General features: G+C 34.4%; 1 protein-coding gene across 1 annotated transcript in view; it reads left to right on the forward strand.

Annotated features, from left to right (window-relative positions):
• LOC129279320 (tyrosine-protein kinase RYK-like) overlaps positions 1–6,329 on the forward strand; it is a 22,476-nt gene extending 16,147 nt beyond the window's left edge. Inside the window, exon 14 of the mRNA XM_054915409.2 lies at positions 633–6,329. Within this exon, the coding sequence (XP_054771384.2) occupies positions 633–744 (112 nt within the window). The 3' untranslated portion in view covers positions 745–6,329. The remainder of the gene's footprint in view (positions 1–632) is intronic.
• Positions 6,330–20,405: the final 14,076 nt, after the last annotated feature.

The raw sequence follows: 20,405 nt of genomic DNA on the forward strand, positions 1-20,405 counted from the left end.
ATTTCTCACTTCTCATATTTTGTTAAATTTGTTATAAAGCATTCTATGGAGTTTATGCTTAAAAAGTAGTGATTTTGCTCTTGACGAAAGTGTTGACAAATGAACTGACTCTAGTATTGTTCACCAGTGAGAAAAATCAATAACAGGATGTCAAATGGCCATCCTCCTCTTAAGGTTAGGAACATTGATAATTGTCAGAGCTTCCAAACAATAGACAGACTGTCACAGAGACTAGAGTTGGACTCACTGGCCCATATTCTGGTCAGGTTTAACTTAGACCATGGTCCATGGTCTAACTCTGTGCTAAAATTATGGGAAGCCAAACGTTTCAAAATTTTGTTTACGGTGGTTGCTTCTCATGTTTACTGTGGTCTTTACTAATTCTTTAATGGTGAAGACAACTGTCATACTTATCCTTTCCAGGCAGTTAATAATGTTTTGGGAGTCAAATGAGCTGATATATCGAACCTCTACTGTTAGAGGTTTATGTAACAACTGGCTTTCCATAGTTAAACTACAACTTTAAACCAGGGTTTGATTTAAACCTGAGTTCAGAATACGGGCCATTGTATAATAAAGGTTTAATCTCACCAATGAAATATCATCCTTATTTTTTTTCCTATCCTTTGTAGCTTCAACCTGATGGCCTGTTGCTGGGCTCTCATGCCTCAGGACAGACCCAAGTTCAGTCAGCTGTGCGCTGCCCTTACAGACTTCCATCGCACCCTCGGCATCTACATCTAAGCTTCCCAGCTGCCTCTCGGAACTCTGAAGCATTGTTCAGACGTGGCACCGTCAACGCAACAATCCTGGTACATGTATACAAAGCATTTGATCTATGAGTATCCCAACAAATTTGCGGAGACAAGGGAACAATTCTTCTTTCCATTATCATGGACCAATCATCTAAGGAAGTTGCAACGCACAAGGTGTGCAAAGCCATTCATCCGTGAAATGACCCAAAAAATTGCAGATAAAAAGGAGCATTTCTTCTCAACTGGCTATTTGAATTGTGCATCAATTTTAAGAAAGTTTGTGCCACTTTGAGAGTTTGTAAAGACATGTAGCTGATTGGCTGTTAAAACCTTGTTTCTGAAAATTTAGATAATCAGAGGAGAACTCAGAAAAAGCTTTATTTTAGAGTTGTGACCTTAGTAGCAACACATTTTTTCTAGATAAAAATTTCTCTGCAGATATTAGGAGACTGTTTTCAGACAATGTGAGGTTACCACCTTTGCCATAATTCTAAAATGCAGATTTTTCTGACCTGTTCTCAAAGTGTTTGAACTTCAAGATGCAAGGTTTTAACAGCACACGGGATGATGTCTGAATGCACAAATGTTGCATTGGTACATTACAAAGGTTTGCCATGCAGTGTCTGAACAGAGCATTATCTAAAAACAGAGTGTAGATCCCAAGGTGGATCCCTTCCAGTAACTTCTATGTGTGCAGAGCATCAAATGATGCTTGTAAAATGAGAGTAGTGTATGCAAATGGTCTGTTGTTCCGTGGGCAGTAGACAAATTAGTATTTGACCGCTTCAAGTATTTCTCTGCTGTCATTATTAAGAGAGACATTCATGTATAGCTATGTGTAGACCAAAGTCTGATCATCTATTTGTATTCAGCAACAACTCTTTGTATTTTCATGTTATAACTACAACAATATTAATGCAAATGGTATAGAGTCACATAATGTGTTGATAATTGCTATTAACTGCAACATAGTCTATCGTTTTCATTATTGTGTGGATAGAATAGAAAGACAACTTTACAAATAATGTACTTGCTTCTATTGCTTATCCATCTTCAATTCCTATTGCCCTTCGGAATTCATTCACAAAACATAGTTGATGATAATGAAATGTGATTTTTTTATATAAAGGGTAGAGATTTTTCATCTTTTAATAATTTTGTCATGAATGGAAATATTTGATAACAAATTATTTATGCTTGTATCCAAATTAAATGTTGATTTTAAAAATGTAAGTGATATGTGTAAAGCCAAATGGGAAATTCATACTAACTATCATATTCTACTTGCAAAATGTCAGTACTGTTTTTTTTTTTTCATACAATACTTGCCCTTGCCCTACAGTATACTGCATTTTCAAAAATCTTAATTTGTCTAAATTTCATTATTCTCAGGATTGTTTGTTTATACATGTAAGATTTTAAAGTCAAATCTAAAAGTTAAAATCATGGCCTGGTGAAATATATTTTTAAGGTTAGTTGATTTTATCTGTGCTTTTGACAACATTTTTCCCTCTATGCATTTTATATTCTTAATCTAAATAGTCCACAACAGTTAAAAAAAAAGGACTGTGAGGATTTTTGTTTGTTTGTAACAAAGGGAATGTCTGTCTTTCCTTCACTGTGCAGTTAATTCATTTGTAAATATTGTGATAATTCTTTTGGTGCTTTAATTTCCTTATGTTTTATTTTTTGCTATTATTGTAATGTGTCCCCCCTGAACCTGCTTTATACATATAGTAAATGCATGTATAAATATTGTAGTACTACTTGAACATGAACTACCATTTTGTAGAATTTGATTGTTAGATACTTGATTATGACTGACATTATTAACCCTTTACCCAAAAAAACTTTAGAATACTTTAAAAGAAAAAAAAAATGCAAATTAACACAGTATACGTATCAACATTAAAACAGGGTAGAGTACTTATTTCTTTGTGATTGAAAAACTTGGATCATTTGTCATTATAACACCTGTAAATAATGCTGATTTTGTAATACTAAAGTGTTTTTTATTATGATTGAAAAAGCAGTCATTGTAGAAGTGCTATACAAGCACATGTACATCTGTAAATCTCCATGGTAATAATACACAAAGTTTTTATAGTACTGTTGTCTGTTGGTAGTATAATACAAATAGATAAATTTAAAGGTAAATGCTAGTTTTGGTAACGATATCAAAATGAGTTCGTACAGAATCCAATGAAATGACCACCAAAGTGTCTGTTTGTATAAATAAAACGCATGTGCCAAAGGATTCTGGAAGAAATTGTGTAATTGCTGAGAAATCAGCAAATAAGCACAGGATTCGGGTAGAGCGTCGGGCCCGACGCTCAAAGCAATAATTATACACTGTCCCACGTGCGCTTATCTGTGTTGGGGAAGTTCAGTCTGAACATTTTTCAGCGTAGATTTCAAGATTTCACAAAGTTCAGTTTATGTAACTGTACCAGATCTAAATCCTCGATGATATACTGACAATTAAGCCTGGTTTTACAGACTTTCTCATGAAATCAGCTACTGGAATTTCTCTTTAACAGGTTGAGGACTTTTTTTGGTACATGCAAACCTTTGCCAAATAAATTTGTAGTTGTAGGAGTACCCCCAAAAAACACAATCGAAAAGTGCATGCAGTACCTTATCTGCAAAGCATGGGACGCGAGCATAAAGAAAAAGGCTATAATATTATTTTCAAATGTACTGTGAATGATTTCATTGGACTTATATTGGTATGATAATTATAAAGTACAGTACTTAAAAGCTGCTCAGAACTGATTTATTGATGGCGCTTCATGCAACGCTTGTGCATATCCCCTAGGAGGAGCAATGATAGCGTCAGAGTAAATTCGCACAAATTTAAGGAAACCTCACTCGCGTTTGTGTTTGCATTGCCTCGACACTTAGATTCGGTCATGAATAATTATGCACATTGCTTATTAAAATAACTCCAACTTGTTTGCTTTCTCATTTTATAATGAGTTCTCTTTTTGAAAATTGATAAATTTCTTCCATTATTGATACAAATGATGAGGATAACATTTATCAGTGGTATGCGTGATTGGCAGAAGAAAAACTTTCATCGAGAAGGTTTATTATTTCATTTATAAAATACATTCATATATCAATTCATAAAAATATGCATATAAAACAGTAAAAATACTTTACAATGTATCAAGTATTCAGTTGGGTTCCTAAAATCCATTTCCGAGGCTTAATTCTATGAAAATGCTATATTCATTGTTTAAATGGTATTAAAAATCAACGCATGTAATAAACACATAACAAGGTCATAGATGTGTGTAGTGAATATAAATAGAGTTTTATCAAGCATAGAATTTACTTTAGTTTGGAAATGTTTGTGTACAAAATTCTATGCTCTATATAGTACTACAATAATGCTACTAGCACAATACATGTATGTAAAAATGTAACCTATTTGCATTGGTATGATGTAAAACATGTAATATATTTTTGCTTTGTATAATGCAATTATTTATTTGTGTACAGGCTTTCTACGAGTGTATGATATCATTGGCTATAGGAAAATTACTAGCTTGTCTTGATCAGTATTTAGAGTTGTTATACATTAGAAGATATTTATTTGTGTTTTGAGATTGGAAAATTAAGAAGTAATCAATGCATATTATGTTGTGATTTGACCCCCACTCCCTTGCAGATCTTATTACTGGGTTTGACCCCTGTGCTTTATGCACAGATTTTTATTATGCAGTGACCATTTGTGAAAACTGACTTCAATATATAGTAAACTATATAAGCCAATGATCAGGAGCACGTTACACAAAGCCTAGTGATTGATCTTAAGGCTGATTTTTAGAACTGATTGCACACAGTAATCAATGCTATTAATTGTAAAAAACTCAACTTTACAATCAATAGCTAAGCTTTGTGTAACAGACCCCAAACGATGTTAACTTTCTGAAACGTATTTACTCGTTTCACCACTATCGATACAGAATGATTTTATATTGGCCTAAGAAATACATACAGGTAGGTAAAATCATCAATTTATGACTCATTCTAGAATTTGTAGCAATCATTTGGTTTTGATAAGGAAGAAGAATGTCGAATTTGTGTTGTTAATTCATCCCAATGAATGAGTTTTCAACTTTCTTTCATGTATATACATCAGGCAGAGGGCGACAGGCGATTTCGTCCTCATGAGAGCCCAACTAGCCCCTAAATTTCCCCAAAAAGTATGCTTTGGGGCGACCATTCTTTTTTGAGTCGCCCCAAGATCTGTCACAAACAATATTCAAGATAATGGCAGAATGGTATTTGCATTCAAGGTCTACTGCATAATTACTTGTTGCCCCCAAAAAATAGCCCTTAAAATGAAATAAGTGGTCCACAAAATTCTGCCATCACCCCAATGTCAAGAAAAAGATAGCCCATAAAAAATTATTCCAACCCTGTTATACATGTACCTACTAACTTTGATACATTAAGGTACTTTCAAGATTGGATCTTATATTCAATGATCATTCTTTGATATGAATTATAATGTTATGTACAATGTAGTACACTAATATACAAAGCTGTAGCTACTTTTAACTTTATTATCCATGAACATGTATGATATAGACCTATGTAACAGTATAATGATGATGTATGCATTTGTGCATTAAAGAACACTGTAAAACTTTGTTTTAAAAATAGTTTATCAAAATGGGTGAATTGACAAGTACATGTAATCTGAATCACTACGCCATCCATTGCAAAATGTATTCAAGATTAAAATGATAGAATAGCTTTAAAACGAGTCAGTATTTGAATATTATAACTTGATAGATGTTTGATGCCATCGCAACAATATTTAACTTTTGGCAATCTAATAATACACTTTCAGGATTGACCACCTGTATGAAACAAACCCACAAATAATGTGGTATTTTGTTCTGATAATACAAAGTTTGATGCCTTTTTGTGTCAAGCATGGGACATTTATTAATGGAATATGTATTCAATATAGATATATAGCAAAGCTTTAAAATGAGTCAGTATTCAGAAGTTATACATATAGATCAGATTGGATTATGTAATTGATTTGTATTCTTTCACTTTTAATATATTCATTCAGCTATTCATTAGCAACATCACTATAAATTAATTACCAATAGACCAATTTATAGCCATAGAATGTACATGTATTTACAAATACTCCATTAATATTTGATTTTGATATGAACACCTTTAATGTTTCTTTTATTGATAAATTGGCTGAAAAAATTGGTATTTTTTTAATGCTGCATACATGTAGCTTTGTTGCAAAAATATATATCATTAACCATTAATAGACCATGTGATGTACTGTAAAGACACCGTAAGGAAAGCACCATTTCCACGCAGAACATTAGCAAGTATTTTAATTTGTCATGTGTTTCATGTAAATGTATAAAAAAATTGTGCAAATAAGATTGTGCTTTCAGAGATAAAAACTTAATCAACATACAGATCACAATTTGCACCTTGCACAAATGTTTGAAACAACAAAAATTTTCATTGAAACCTTGAAACAACGAAAAAAATTAGCTATAAATGTATTGCCAAATGATGAAAAAAAAAACTTGTTCTTCCAAGTATACTTTCTCCAGTCTGAAATTCACTCCATTGTAATTTAAACAAAAATATGTTAGGGGCTCTCACACCTAAACCTTGTAGCCAGTGAATGGCTGAAGTGGCTTGCCATACATACTTTAGCATACGTGTTCGTATGGCAAGCCATATTCTCCTTTGTTTAATGCTATTTCTTGATATCAAGCATTACATTTCTTGTATTGAGAAGTGCATTTTGTTAACACATAAAATAACAAGAGTTCAAATTCTTGATATGATGTGATCGTTTTGTGTTGTTAACATAGGCAATTCTTGATACCAATGTCATGGATAGTGTACGACCACCAGAGGAGATGCCACGATTGATGAACAGGCTTGTTATAACCTATGTATATCAGCATAGGCTGGCTAAAACATTCAGGGCGCCATCTAACAAAGAGTTGCGGTTGATCCGATCAGCCACAACTAAGGAAGGCCAGCAATGTCAACATCTAAAATGCATGTTCATTTGAAATATTTCCTACATACATGTATGTTGTATATTCATACATTCATTGTTTTCTTGAAAATTTTGCATGCTTCTCTTTGTTTACAAAGGACATTGTGCAAATTTCCTGTAGAAAAAACAATGATGGATTTTCATGCAGTTACGATTGATCGGATCAATCGTAACTCTTTGTAAGACGGGGCCCAGCATAGGCTGGCTAAAGGTGTGTTTAGGTGTGACTGCCTTATGAAACAATAACATTATTGCTCATTGTATATTTAATGTTGATTAGGGCTATAATGTGATTATAATGCTTTTATTTCACTTTTCTTTTATCCCGACTCAAAAGTGTTTTACAATGTACTATATAAATGTATGGGGTTCATTTTTGAGGATCTTTTTGATGTTGTAATATGGAATCCTATACAGGCCTATTGCGTTTGTGAAATTCATGTAAGTACTTCCACTCTGCAAAACGAATGTTGAGCTTTATAATAATATTTAATATTAATAATTTTCAATATTAATTTTTTTCAATATTTGGTGATAATTTTCATGTGGTGCCCTACACATTATTTTATCATGTGTGCAAATATTTCATTGAATTTCTATAATTCAAGCTACACTTTTTAAATCAAATACGAGTTGAATTTTGTTGTTGGCTGGCCATTTTTGGGGGGAATTGTAAAGACAAAAAATCTAAATGATGCACTTCTTTTAATTCCTTTGCCTTCATTCCTTTCTTCCCTCTACCCCCCCCCCCCCTCCCTATTAACATTTCTTTCTATGATTTATTAAACTAGTATCTATACAATGATATAAATGTATTTTGTAACATCTTGTAACATGATGATATACAATGTATTCAATATGCTGGTTATTTTAAACATTACACATGTTATGATATTATCCAATTTAAAAATTGACCTTGTATACTGAATTAACATGTTGATAATGTGTACAGTTTATATCCCAATCCCTGTTTTTATTCAATTTAAGTATGTACCAGGTACTCTTTATTGTTATCTTTAATAATGTTGACAATTTTGAAATAACCATATGACCATTAAATATATGCATGTTAGATAAAGTCTTTGGATGTGCATTTATGTTTGTGTATTCTCTAAAAGGAACCCAATCCATGACAACCCAGGTATTTGTAGAGCACTTAATATCTTATTGCATTGTATCAGGAGAAAGGATAGGCCTACCAGTTCAAACAAGTCAAGACTTCCATTTATCAAACTTCAATAAACCCTTGCAACAAGTTAACATCGAAATCAAAGAATATGATCTGAACAAACAGTATAAGAATGTTTTATACATGTAGAATGGTTATCATGCATAAGTAATTACCGATGCATGGCCAGCCATGCATCGGTAATTACTTATGCATAACTACGTTTGATAGATCGTGAGACAACTGGTTATTCTTCTACTCAATCCTTCACCACAATGAACCTCTTCAACATCATCTTCTTATGCATGGTTGTAAAAAAAAATTATTTTGAGCCAAAAAATTCCACTATTCTACATGTATAAAACAAATGATACACAGGTTTGTTTGTGCATCGATAGGACTAGTGAGCATGCGGTAACTATGGAAACTAGTCTAAATCCACTCGACTGCACCTCGTGGGTTTGACCGTTCCATAGTTACCTAATGCTCACAAAACCTACCGATGCACTCACATCTGTGAATCATTTGTATACTGTGGTTTGAATGTTGTAATCACTAAAACTATGGGAGATCCTCCAATTGGCAATGCAACTTTTAAGATGTGTGATGCCACACATGATCAGTTCTCCCTTTGGTCACTGATATTGATATTATACCCTGAAACGTCTCCTTTTCCTCATTCTAACGATAGTAAAAATGAATACATTCAAGATATACAGTCATTACATGAAACCTGTATTACATTCCTGGGGAGCGATACATGAAAGTCCTGTTTTATCTGACAGTTACCGTGAGGAACTGTGCTTTTCAGTCAAAGTCAAGGAAAGTTGTCATCAGGCCCGACATCTTGTCAGACAAAAAATGTTGATGAAACGCTTCCCAAGCCTGATCTACTGCTAGATAGATAAAAGAGACAATTTAAGTGAAATATGTTCAAAAGTAACTGGAAGGTGTCCATGTGTGATATCACGGATCTTGGTCACATTGCCAATGGGAGGATACTCTAAGTACAACTGTACATGTATTAGTGGTCTCAACATTTAAAGGGGAATCCAACCCAAATAAAAACTTGTTTTTATAAGAAAAAGACAAATCAGACAAGTTGATTGGTGAAAGTTTGAACAATATTGGACAAACAACAAGAAAGTTATGAATTTTTAAAAGTTGTAAATATTGGTAATCACTATACTCATGGAGACTTCAAATTTGCCGCATATGGGATGTCATAGTGATGTAAGGCAAAGACTACTCTTCCATGTACTCCAATACATATTATGGCTAAAATGTCATTTTTCCCAAAATTTTTATTTCAAATTATATTTTTCATTCATGAGGACCTTAAACAATATACTACCTGGGTTATATTTAGATTACTGCCCCAGGGGAATGGGTACTTAGGAGAAAACCACAAATCCCTGATAATAAAGTACATGGCCTATGGGAAAGTTGTCCTTGCCCCTCGTCATGATAATTTACTTACCCAGTTGCCAATTTGAAATCTACATTACTATTAGTGATCTTAATTTTAAAGCAGCTATAACTTTCTTATTGCTTGTCTGATTTCTTTCAAACTTTCACCATTCTGTTTAATTTATTTTTCTTCTTCCATACACAACATTTTATGGCCAAGGCTGGATTCCCCTTTAAATGCTCCTAACTGTATTATTCATTCACTTTTTCTCAAAATTCCATTGATCTGTTTTTTTATATTTTTTTTAAATACAATTAGTCACAAGAGTTTCATATTTCTTAAATGGAAAATTCATCGAGGACAAAGGGTGATTTCACCCACATGACGTCCCAATCACCCCATCCCCCCCCAAAAAAAATCCATTGGAAGGAAGATACATGTATTGCTGAGCTGTTATATCTGGAGCTGAAACAGACACACACAAAACAAATTTATTAAGTCTTCCATTTCTAGTATGATTGCTATTATAGCAAGCTTTATTTACATCATGGTAATGGGAATATACAAGAAAGGTTATTTATAACTGCAGTGACCTCTTAATGCTGTAAGATCACAAAAAACTCTAGAACAAAAGCTGATATGAATGTCAAGAAATTGAAAAAAAAGGTTTACTTGCAATTATACAGTCACGTCCAGAGCATTACTAATTTACTGGATGATCAAATCTTACCCAAAAACGATTAATCGGATGACACATGGACTACACGTACATGTATTGCATTTCGACATTATAGTGTATGTTTACAAAAACTAAGAGGAATCAAGACGCCCTTACTTTGAAAGAATACGTTTTTAATGCCATTGGCATCATTCCTCCAAAATAATGAATGTCAATGGGTAGGCTAAAATCGATTTTAAGATACGGCATTTGCATGCACCTACAATATTTCCTTAATGTTGTTATGAAAAGAAAATATTGTACACTCTCCCTCATGGAGAGCTAAATGATACTTATGACTTTACATCCCCTCCTGGGGACTAATACAAGCTAGATGTATTTATTGCAAGAGTTTATATATATATACATTGAATAGTGTACATGTTTAGTTGTCTACATTCTAACTGAAATCTTTGACCAAAACATTTTGATAACCCTACTTCAATATTTTACCAAATATTGCAATCATTTACTAGCAGACTTCAGCTTTGAGATTACCTTTAACCTATCCTAAACATTTTCAAATAAGAACTGCACCTACTCAAAGTTATACAAATGGTTCATTCATTCTTGAGTACATCGTTATCGCTAGTTACTGGACATTAATTATGAAAATAAAACTAAATTTCATTACTTTTAGCCTGAAAAATAATTAACACTACTTTAAAGAAAACACTAATTCAAGAATTATGGTATTAAATCATCATCTGAGCTGATACATGGATATATACCTCAATATCTTAATATATCATATCTCATCTAAGACCTAGTCAGTCCAATATGTACAAGCTTTACATTGCGACCTTTGATACCTGGCTTGCCCAACATACCGCCAGCCTACTCGAGGATTCACTGAGCCAATCACTGACCTAACCTAGTATATCTTAAAATATATCATATTTACATATTTACATATACTACAGTGCCGCTCTCGGTAAACTTGACACTTCGTCGCGGGTGTACGTGTAGCGACCGCGGGAAGTCGTGAGCTAAACGCGGGCAGCATGTCTGAGCGAGAGGCACACGGCCAATGAATATTTCAATGGTCCATTTTAACAAGTGGAATAGCGCCCCCTTACGCTGAACATTTGCGAGCGCAAGCTGTACGTGGCCCTCCCAACGAATTGGCCGGCGCACCGTACCCCGGCCTGCGCCGCCAGGCCAAGCATCGATATCGATAAGCAAGTGCACTGCACACTAGCTAGTTGGCGCTTGTAGCGGCTCGGTACCGCTCTGCGATTCCACTTCCAACTCTATTTTCTAACCCTATTTTTTGAATTTTGTAGTATTCATTTAACTTCTCATCTTTCTTTGCGAAGATTTGTGATTGTATGTTTTTTCCAGTTTTAGATTGAAACGTGGTGATATTTGTTTGTGGCGGAATTCAGGTGAGTTTTGTGGGGTTTTGTTGACGATGACAGTGAGTGAATGAGTGCCGCTACGGAGAGTATTTGTAGGCTCCGGCCGTGCATGCCGGGCCCGTGTCTCCGGCCGGACATGTCCCTTACGAAGTGGCTTGGCTCTGTGGAGTTGGGTATTCCCCAGCATTGCAGAAAGGCCGTTGGTCTATCTTTCCTGCTCGTAAACCTTTACTAAAAATATAGAAATGAAGTTGAATTTTTTTTTTACATACTGTTTCACATATTTATTTTTATTTTTTATTTCTCTTGAAATTTGTAACAAGTTACACTTACATGTAGTACCGGTACTGGTACTAGAATTTCTACTACTAGATCTAACGTTAGATGTAATGAGTTTGAATAAAAAATCTTTTCATTTCCAATTATTAATAACATGAATAATCTAGGTCTGATTACATGTAAATCTACATGTATATTATCGTTTGCTTCATTGACATGTATGCTTATACTTAGTTATAGCATCTGCTTGAAAATAAAATTACCATTAGGCCTAAGTTACCTTATTAGAGTCTAAATAGTAAATGTATGCTTGTATTTTCATTTTGTACAGTCTCTACTCTAGATCCATCTTACGTGTCCTGGTACCATTGAACAATATCCCAGGCAGTGCGAATTGTTGATTAAAGTGATAAAAATGATAGGTATATGTGTATTTGCTTTTAATTTCTTCTGTGTGCTCAGTGGTATTTGATTTGTATATTTTAGTGAATTGAGAAATTTACTGTTTTTTATTTTCCTTTTCTTTCTTTTCTGTCTCCCAGATAAACCTTGCCCCCCCCCGGGCCTTGCGCATTTTGGTCCTGATGGAATATATATATATATACATACATATATATTATGTAATTACCATGTAAAGAAAGTACAACTCACGTTTACTAACATACATGTACATGAATTTTTTAACAATAAAATTGACTAACATTTACCCCTAACTCTCGATTCATATAATTTGACAATGATTCCAAAATGTGCCTGAGTGCACTTTCCCATAGTTAAGGTTAAGTCCATCCCCCCCCCCCCCCACCAAAAAAAAAAGAAAGATGATAATCAAACAAGAATAACGCTGAAAACTTCATCAAAATTAGATGTAAAATAAGATAGTTATATTATATAGTTTCGCTTATTTTTTCACAAAACAGTTCTGTGCTAAAATCAGTGATATGCAAATGATAGAGTCGATGATGTCACTCAACATTCCTTCTTTTCTTTAATTATACAACATTTCAATTTTCACTGATTTGACCATTACATGAAGGACCCTCTTGTTTGAACCACAATACATGTGTTTAAACAATGGAATCCCACATGTTATAATAATAATACATGTAGTATCGTCGTATTTATTCAGGGTAGCCACTTCAGTTCTGACAACGTTCTCCCAGCGGGCCCTTCTTAACACACTGGCGTAAATCCCGGGGGGGGGGGGGGATATATCACCCCCTACTTTTTGGAAAGGGGGGTGGTCTGTTCTATCCCCCCCCCTACTTTTCAAGACGGAAACTATGTTTCTTTAATCACCAAATGATAAATACTACTGGTAATGCGTACAATCATCTTTAATTACCATTACAGTGCATGAATTGGTTGAACTCTGCATTTTAAAATCCAAAAATTGTCTTGCGCGGTGGCTTCGTTCCCGCGCTTAATCTAAGATGTAGGCCAACCTTTGAATTTGGCCGTGACCAAAATAATATAGGTAATATCCACTGCATCACGTGGGTTTGGGGTCATTTTGTGATGTATGATTCCAACGCCTTCAATACTGGTAATACGGGCAACACTACCGTACATGTACATGACACTGGGTCGAAACATCAATATTACAATTTGCATGTCTGATCAGGCGATACTCGTGGTTCGCGAACCACCTTATCTTTTTAAATGTTAATTTTTCGTTTCGTAAGCCTTTTTTTAATTCAAATTTGCATTCTGTCCTTTACACAGTAGCTTTACATATATAGGTCCTTATCTATTTTTTGTCGTGTCGAAAACTGGGGTAAAGAATAAATTACATGCATGTTGATGTATCGTCTAATATTCCAGTCTTTTAAAAAAGTTGTTCATGTATATACTAGCCGTTGAATTTTGTTCATCCTTTTATTCTTTGTGAGAATTTGATTGACTCACATGAACGTAGTTCGGCAGAGACCTACATGTAGCAATCACTTTTTATGTTTGTTACAAAGATGTTAGTTTTTATTCAACTTTCTCTCATTTATTTATTTGCATCGATTATGTTCACATTTGGTACATTACGATCCCTCGGCTGAAAGAAGTTTGGCAGATACCTTTTTTACTTTTCCTGTTGGTTTGTTGTTAAAATTTTTATTTTTTTTGTTCAACTCGCTTAGATTTCTTTATTTCTTCATTAATTATGTTCACATTTGGTACATTATGATCCCTCAGCTGAACGAAGTTTAGCAGAGATCTAATCCCGATGATTCATTAATTAGTTAAAATAATGTTTTTGTTTTTGTTCATCTCGCTTTCATTTCTTCATAAATTAAATGTATGTTCACATTTGGTACATTATGATCCATTGTATGAACAAATACTTTTCCAGTTGGTTCGTTTAGTTGTTAAAAAATGGTACATGATCATTGGGGCTTTGTCTCTACGAAGATGATGGGGTCAAATGTCTTCTAGGGGTCAAAATGTCAAATTATATTAGGTCATGTTCATCTTTTTATAAAAAAAAGCTACTTGCTCCTATTTCTACGGAGCCTTTAAAGTGCCATCGACTTGACGACATGCTGGCGAGATACTTTATCTTGCCATGCTGACATAATACGCTTATCAATATTATGTCGACATGGCAAGATATTTTATTTACCATGTCGAGTAAATAGCCTTGTTATGTCAACATGGCGAGTTAACGTATCTCGCCATGTCCACATATAACTTTTCATTAGTCGACTTGGAGAGATAACGTCATTCATAAAGTCATGAATTTATAAAATTACCAATGGGAGTTTCAAATTGGCCGGATAGTGATGTCGTTGTGACGTGTAGGGTGAAGACAATTTCTCAATTTACAATACTCGAGTTGACTAAAATGTCATATTTTCCAAAGTTTTGCTTGGAGATAGATTTTTCTATCATGATAACATATATTTGCTATATATATTACTGCCCTAGGGGAAAGAGGGCTTAAGAGAAAACCGAAATTTCTGATGTGGAAGAGTTGTCCTGACCATGTGCCATAATAATATTTACCAAATTGCCAATATTATATTTACATAGATTTATGTGATATAATTTTTCGAACACGCAACAGTTTCTTATTACTAACCCAATTTATTTCAGATTTTCACCATTCAGTCTTACTCATTTTTTAAGCTTGTACACAAATCATTTTCTTATAAAATCCCATTTTCAAATCTTGTCATTTGCGTTTCCTTTCCCCTCACAGCGTCTTGAATGGTTTTAAATTTGGAGTTGTTTTATGAGCTTTTAAATTTCACACTTAATTCATAGTTGAGCAATTTTTGTTGAGACGTGAATCCGAAATCATTTTGTATTTCAGTGAAAGTTTGCATCACCCAGCTGGTTCCATGACATTTGCTCCGGCGACAATTGCTACGCTTTAAATTCCACACACTAATTGAATAACTAACTTCAATCCTGGATTTAAAACTACCCTATACTAATACAAACCCTAATCCTATATCTTAGACGAAATAAAGCCCGGAGCAATTATTGTCGCAGGAGCAAATGACGTGTCACCTGTCTTTCCTTATAGATTTCACATTTTCTGTGGAATTTCAAGAAGGCCCTGATGCAAACCGTCTCATAACATTTTAGGGCCGAAACTAGCACAGGCCAACCCCAAAGAATATGAAACCATAATTATGAAACCATGTTTTTTTTTTAATGAAATTTAAATGAAATAGATCTTCAAAAGTCACTTCGGAGGTAAACTGTGCTAGTCCTGGTATATTTTTATACTGTTGTATTTAACATCATTAAAATCTATGGACAAAGTATATAACTGAACAAAATAATGCGAGCGCGAAGCGTGCTGAAAATTGTTTATCTACTGATCTGAAAAGGGTATTTTAAACCCCATCTGAATTCAGGAACAGGATAAGTATATCACCGAACAAATAATGCGACCGCAAAGCCCTAGCTAATTTCATTTTGATCTGCTGATCTGAAAATTGGTTTTTTCAAGCTCATGAATTCAGGAACAGGATAAGCATATCACAAAACATATTAATGCAAGCGTGTATAGCATGTTAATTTTTTTTTTAATTCAGGAACATGATATAATTTGCTCCTAAAAGGTCGAACATCAATTTGGCGCCCATCCCCGAGTTTAACTTCAGTTTCTGGTCAATATGGCGTCCCCGGAGGAACATGACTTTGGCGCCCCCTCTTCCTCCATTTAGGTGGGCTCATAGGCGGGGGGGGGGGGGGCAGTGGAGCAAAAAAGGGGGCGGGTAAGAAAAAGAAGGGAAAAGGAGGGGAAAAAAGGAAGAGCAAAATAAGAGGGAGACGAGTGAATAAAATAAGGTCAGGGAAAATGATTTAAACTATGTATTTCATGTCACTTTATTAAATTTTCGCTCGCGCTCGCATAGCCTGTTCGATAAGATACAATTCTTGTTCAATAGGCTGATATGTAGCTTAAAATATCAAATTTGAAGTCAATATACAACACATATTTCAGATCGGACATCGAGCTTTTATCACTTTTGTTTGATTTTCAAATTGATTTTGTTCTGTAAAATCTCCGTTTTATGGTGTGAATATCATTTGCAGCTTTTTGCGCTATACGTTCGCATTATTTGATTTGCCAGATAGGCCTACATGTACATATTGTCTTCGTTCATTCCATAAGATTTTTATATATTAATTCTATAACAAGTTAATTAAAATCCCCCTTATAAGACAGTTTATAAAAAATTTCGTCTCGCGATTTGCGCTCGCATTAATATTTAAATATATATCAACTCATAAATCCTATTCATGATTCCAAACGTGCTTAAAATATCCCATTTCAGGCCTCAAATGTCAACAAATTTCACTCAGTAATTAGGCTTATTACATTAATGAATATGATAATAAATTTTTACGAATTTCTAATAACTAAATTGTCCCTTTTTCAGAAAGTTTCATATCACGCTTATGAAGCGGAATACAAAGACAGTCATCATTTTGATATGACAAAATTTCCTTAGGCCTAGAATATCCAGGTCCAATAGGTCAAAATAATAATAAAAATATCAGCTAGCGCTTCGCACTCGCATTATTCGTGCTGTCCACATACAGTTCACAATTTCTGTACACAGTGCTTTAGACAGTGCTTAATTTCACCCTTTAATACCGGAATATCAAATATTTTCCGCTCTCGCTTCGCGCTCGCATTATTGATCTTCATGATAAAAAAATGAAAATTTGTATTCAGAATGCCCAGATTCTGTCTAACTCTAAAACACGCGCACACAATGTTTATTGAGATACGCAGCTTGATCTTTTTTCAGAACGAGCTAAAATTATCCCGTTTGCGCTCGCATTATTAATGTAGGAACTTTCTTTTTCATTATTTACAAAAACAGGAACAAAGTGTCCCATTTGTAGGTCTGAAATCTCATTTTTTTTCTGCTCGCGCTTCGCGCTCGCATCACTTGTTTAGTTTTATACCTATACCGTTTATATAAAAAAGGGCTTAGAATGTCAATTTTTTAGGTCGGAATGTCAGAAAAATTTCAGCTCGCGCTGTGCGCTCGCATTAACTAAAAGTGGAAATATGTATCGTCTTAATGACTCTACTGCAAATCGTCCTTTACTGGTCCATTTTCGATAAAGCCAGAACCCATATTAAAAAAAATTATTCTCGCGCTTCGCGCTCGCAGTAATTACCTAGTTACATACGCATCTTGTTCAGGTTCACAAACATTGCCCAGAATATTCAATTTTCAGTACAAAATACATTAAATTCCAAAAATGTAGGGCTTATGAGATTATTACATTTCTATGTTTTATAAGAATAAAGCTAAGAAATGTTAGGACATCAACATTTTGCCCCCCCCCCTCCCCAATTTTTCACAAACCAAGAAAATGTTGAGAGAAGGAAAGAGATAAGTGTGAAATATATAGGCCTATTATTTTTCAAATGTTTTGTCAAAATCTACCACAAACTTTAAAAAAATGTCAAAATTTTTGCTCGCTCACTGTGCTCACAAATTCTTAGTAATTTTACACGATATGGTGTGTCAAGCCCCCACATTTTTGGTGGCTCATTACGCCACTGAGACAACCCCTTCAAAGAAACAAACAAAAATCAATTTTGAGCGGCCGATCGGGATAATTAAAAAAAAAAAAATTCGCCCCCCCCCTACTTGCGGGAGCTGGATCCGCCCCTGGGTGGACTGATGATGTCTTGTCTCCAATTTCCTTTGTATTATCGGTATGTTATTACATAAACTCGTAATAATTTCACAACTTTGTTATTCCTTGTCCGATCTCGATGAAAATTTCAGAGCTTGGTTTTATTTTCCGTATGACAATCAAAACAATGTACTTAATTATTTCATTGTATCTCTTTACACCAAATTATTTTAAGCCTCAAGTACTCCTTGTGACAAATTGTGACATAGAATCAGATAAATGCAAAAAGATGAGGGGTGAGTGCAAATAGAAAGTAGAAGCATGAATGGGTGCTAAAAATGATGGAATCTAAGGGGGTGCCTAGATAAAAAGAAATATGCGAAGAATTTTCACACATTTAAACGAAAGTGGCAATGTATATCTATTATCTTTGGGGCTTTTTTAATAACATATTTTTACTCTGATGTTCTTTCGAATATATATGGTCGATTTGACTTTTGTATACGCCAAATTCATTACAACATTTTATAAATTTTCTGCTAGCTAATTTTGCTCGCTATTTCCTGAGCATGTAATCCTTTAAGAATTTTGTTTATAATAAGCAAATAAATTATTTAAAAAATACGAGTCCGGCCAATAACGCACACGCTCTCAATGCGCTTTCTCTAGGCTATGCCAATTCCCCTACTTTGTAATGGCACGTCCCACAAAGCTGAACCGTGTTTGGCATGTTGCCAAATGTTTTGTGTACGCGTCATGTGCATGATGCAGGCCTGGCATGATGCTCCAGCAGCACTCGGCTCAATGTATGAATAATTAAAGCGTGTAGGTGGATACCTCTATGGGGTTAATTACATACATACGTGGTTCTGATATTACTTCTGTTTTTGATGGGCTCAACCTTTGACATGTGTAGGCTTATCGCCGTTTGATAAACAAGAAAATCCACTACATGTACGTTTGACTGTAACCTATTATCTGATTATTGGCTGATTCATTCATCCATTTTTCATGATAGATTTCAAACACCAAAAAATTCGGACGGCTCGTTGCAGAAGAACTTGCACTTTAAAGTAAAGTCCTCTCCAAAGAAGCACTATAACTAATTTCATCAAAATCTAATTTGATAAAAGAAAGATTCACAAAATGCAAATGAGAGTGTCGATTATGCCAGACAATCACTCTTTCTTTTGTATTTTATTATATGAAATATAGAATCTTTTAAAATTTTAAGATTTAAGAGCAAGGTAGCTGTTCATAAAATTACAATATTTCACGTTCTTACAGCAATGGCAACTAGATATAGTTTAGAAAGGAATCTAACCTTTTCAATACAATAATGATAAAAAATAAAATATTTCATATTTCATAAAATAAATTTAAAAAAGAGATAGTCAGTGGGTGGCATCGGTTCCCACAATTACCTACCGGTATGTGTAAATAACTCTTTTTTTCTTGCATTTTTGGGGGTGGGGTAAGTGGGAATTATGTTATAACTTTCGTATTTCACATCTGATTTTGATGAAATATCTCGTGTTATTCTTGTTTAAATTTTCTCTTTTTATTCCAAACAACTTTTACTTGAGGAGGACTTGGACTTAAAAATGACAATTGAAAATTCTAGGTGTTGCACCCCCCCCCCCCCCATCAGAATGCTCTATCGAAGCCACTGGTCTGCGGCCCAATTACATTCCCCACACATATTGGCGGCAGAAGCATAAACATTTAGGGGCGGATCTCCCCCCCCCCCCCCCCACCCACTGACACACACATTTTACTCGATCGGCAGCCGCTAAAAGCTTTGTTTCTCTTTTTTGGGGGGGTTTTCCCAACTATAAAGTATACAGTTATTTTTAGCCCTGTATAGGAGTATGTTGGAATTCTCTATTTTTACTGTTCAAGAATTGATGTTTAAGGAATTTTTCTTTTTATCTAGTGTTGTCCTAATTTGCGATGATATACATGTACACTTGATTTACCGAGAATGACCCAAGATTTCCCAAGAACAATTTTGAATACATTATCCTGTTTTGTCTGTAGTATAATTATGCAGTACTAGTATGAAGAAGAACAATTAATTTTGACCAATGTCATATTAATAAACTCATCTGGAATTATACTATTAGGAATTCGTTCGCCATACCCAGTAGGCCTATTGTCTGACTTTCCAACGACCCCCTTTGCGATACAATATCTACCGAGAATGACGCAAATTTTCCCGAGACAAAATTAATTTGGAATACTTTTTTAAACACTATCGTATAATTATAGAATTTTCATGTATTATTTGAGGTCAAGTCCCCACCCCAGAAAAGTTATTTGATAATCAATATAGAGAATTTAAACAAGAGAGTATAACGCTCGGAATTCCATCAAATCGGATGTGGAATAATATTTGTCAAGCTTCGCCTACTATTCACAAAACAGTGGTATGCAAATGAGAGAGAAAACGATGTCACCCACTCACAGTTCGTTTTTTATTGATTGAATTATATAATATTTCAATTTTTACACTATAAATTCCAA

This window comes from Lytechinus pictus, chromosome 16, assembly GCF_037042905.1.
Source record: "Lytechinus pictus isolate F3 Inbred chromosome 16, Lp3.0, whole genome shotgun sequence".
Classification (NCBI taxonomy): domain Eukaryota; kingdom Metazoa; phylum Echinodermata; class Echinoidea; order Temnopleuroida; family Toxopneustidae; genus Lytechinus; species Lytechinus pictus.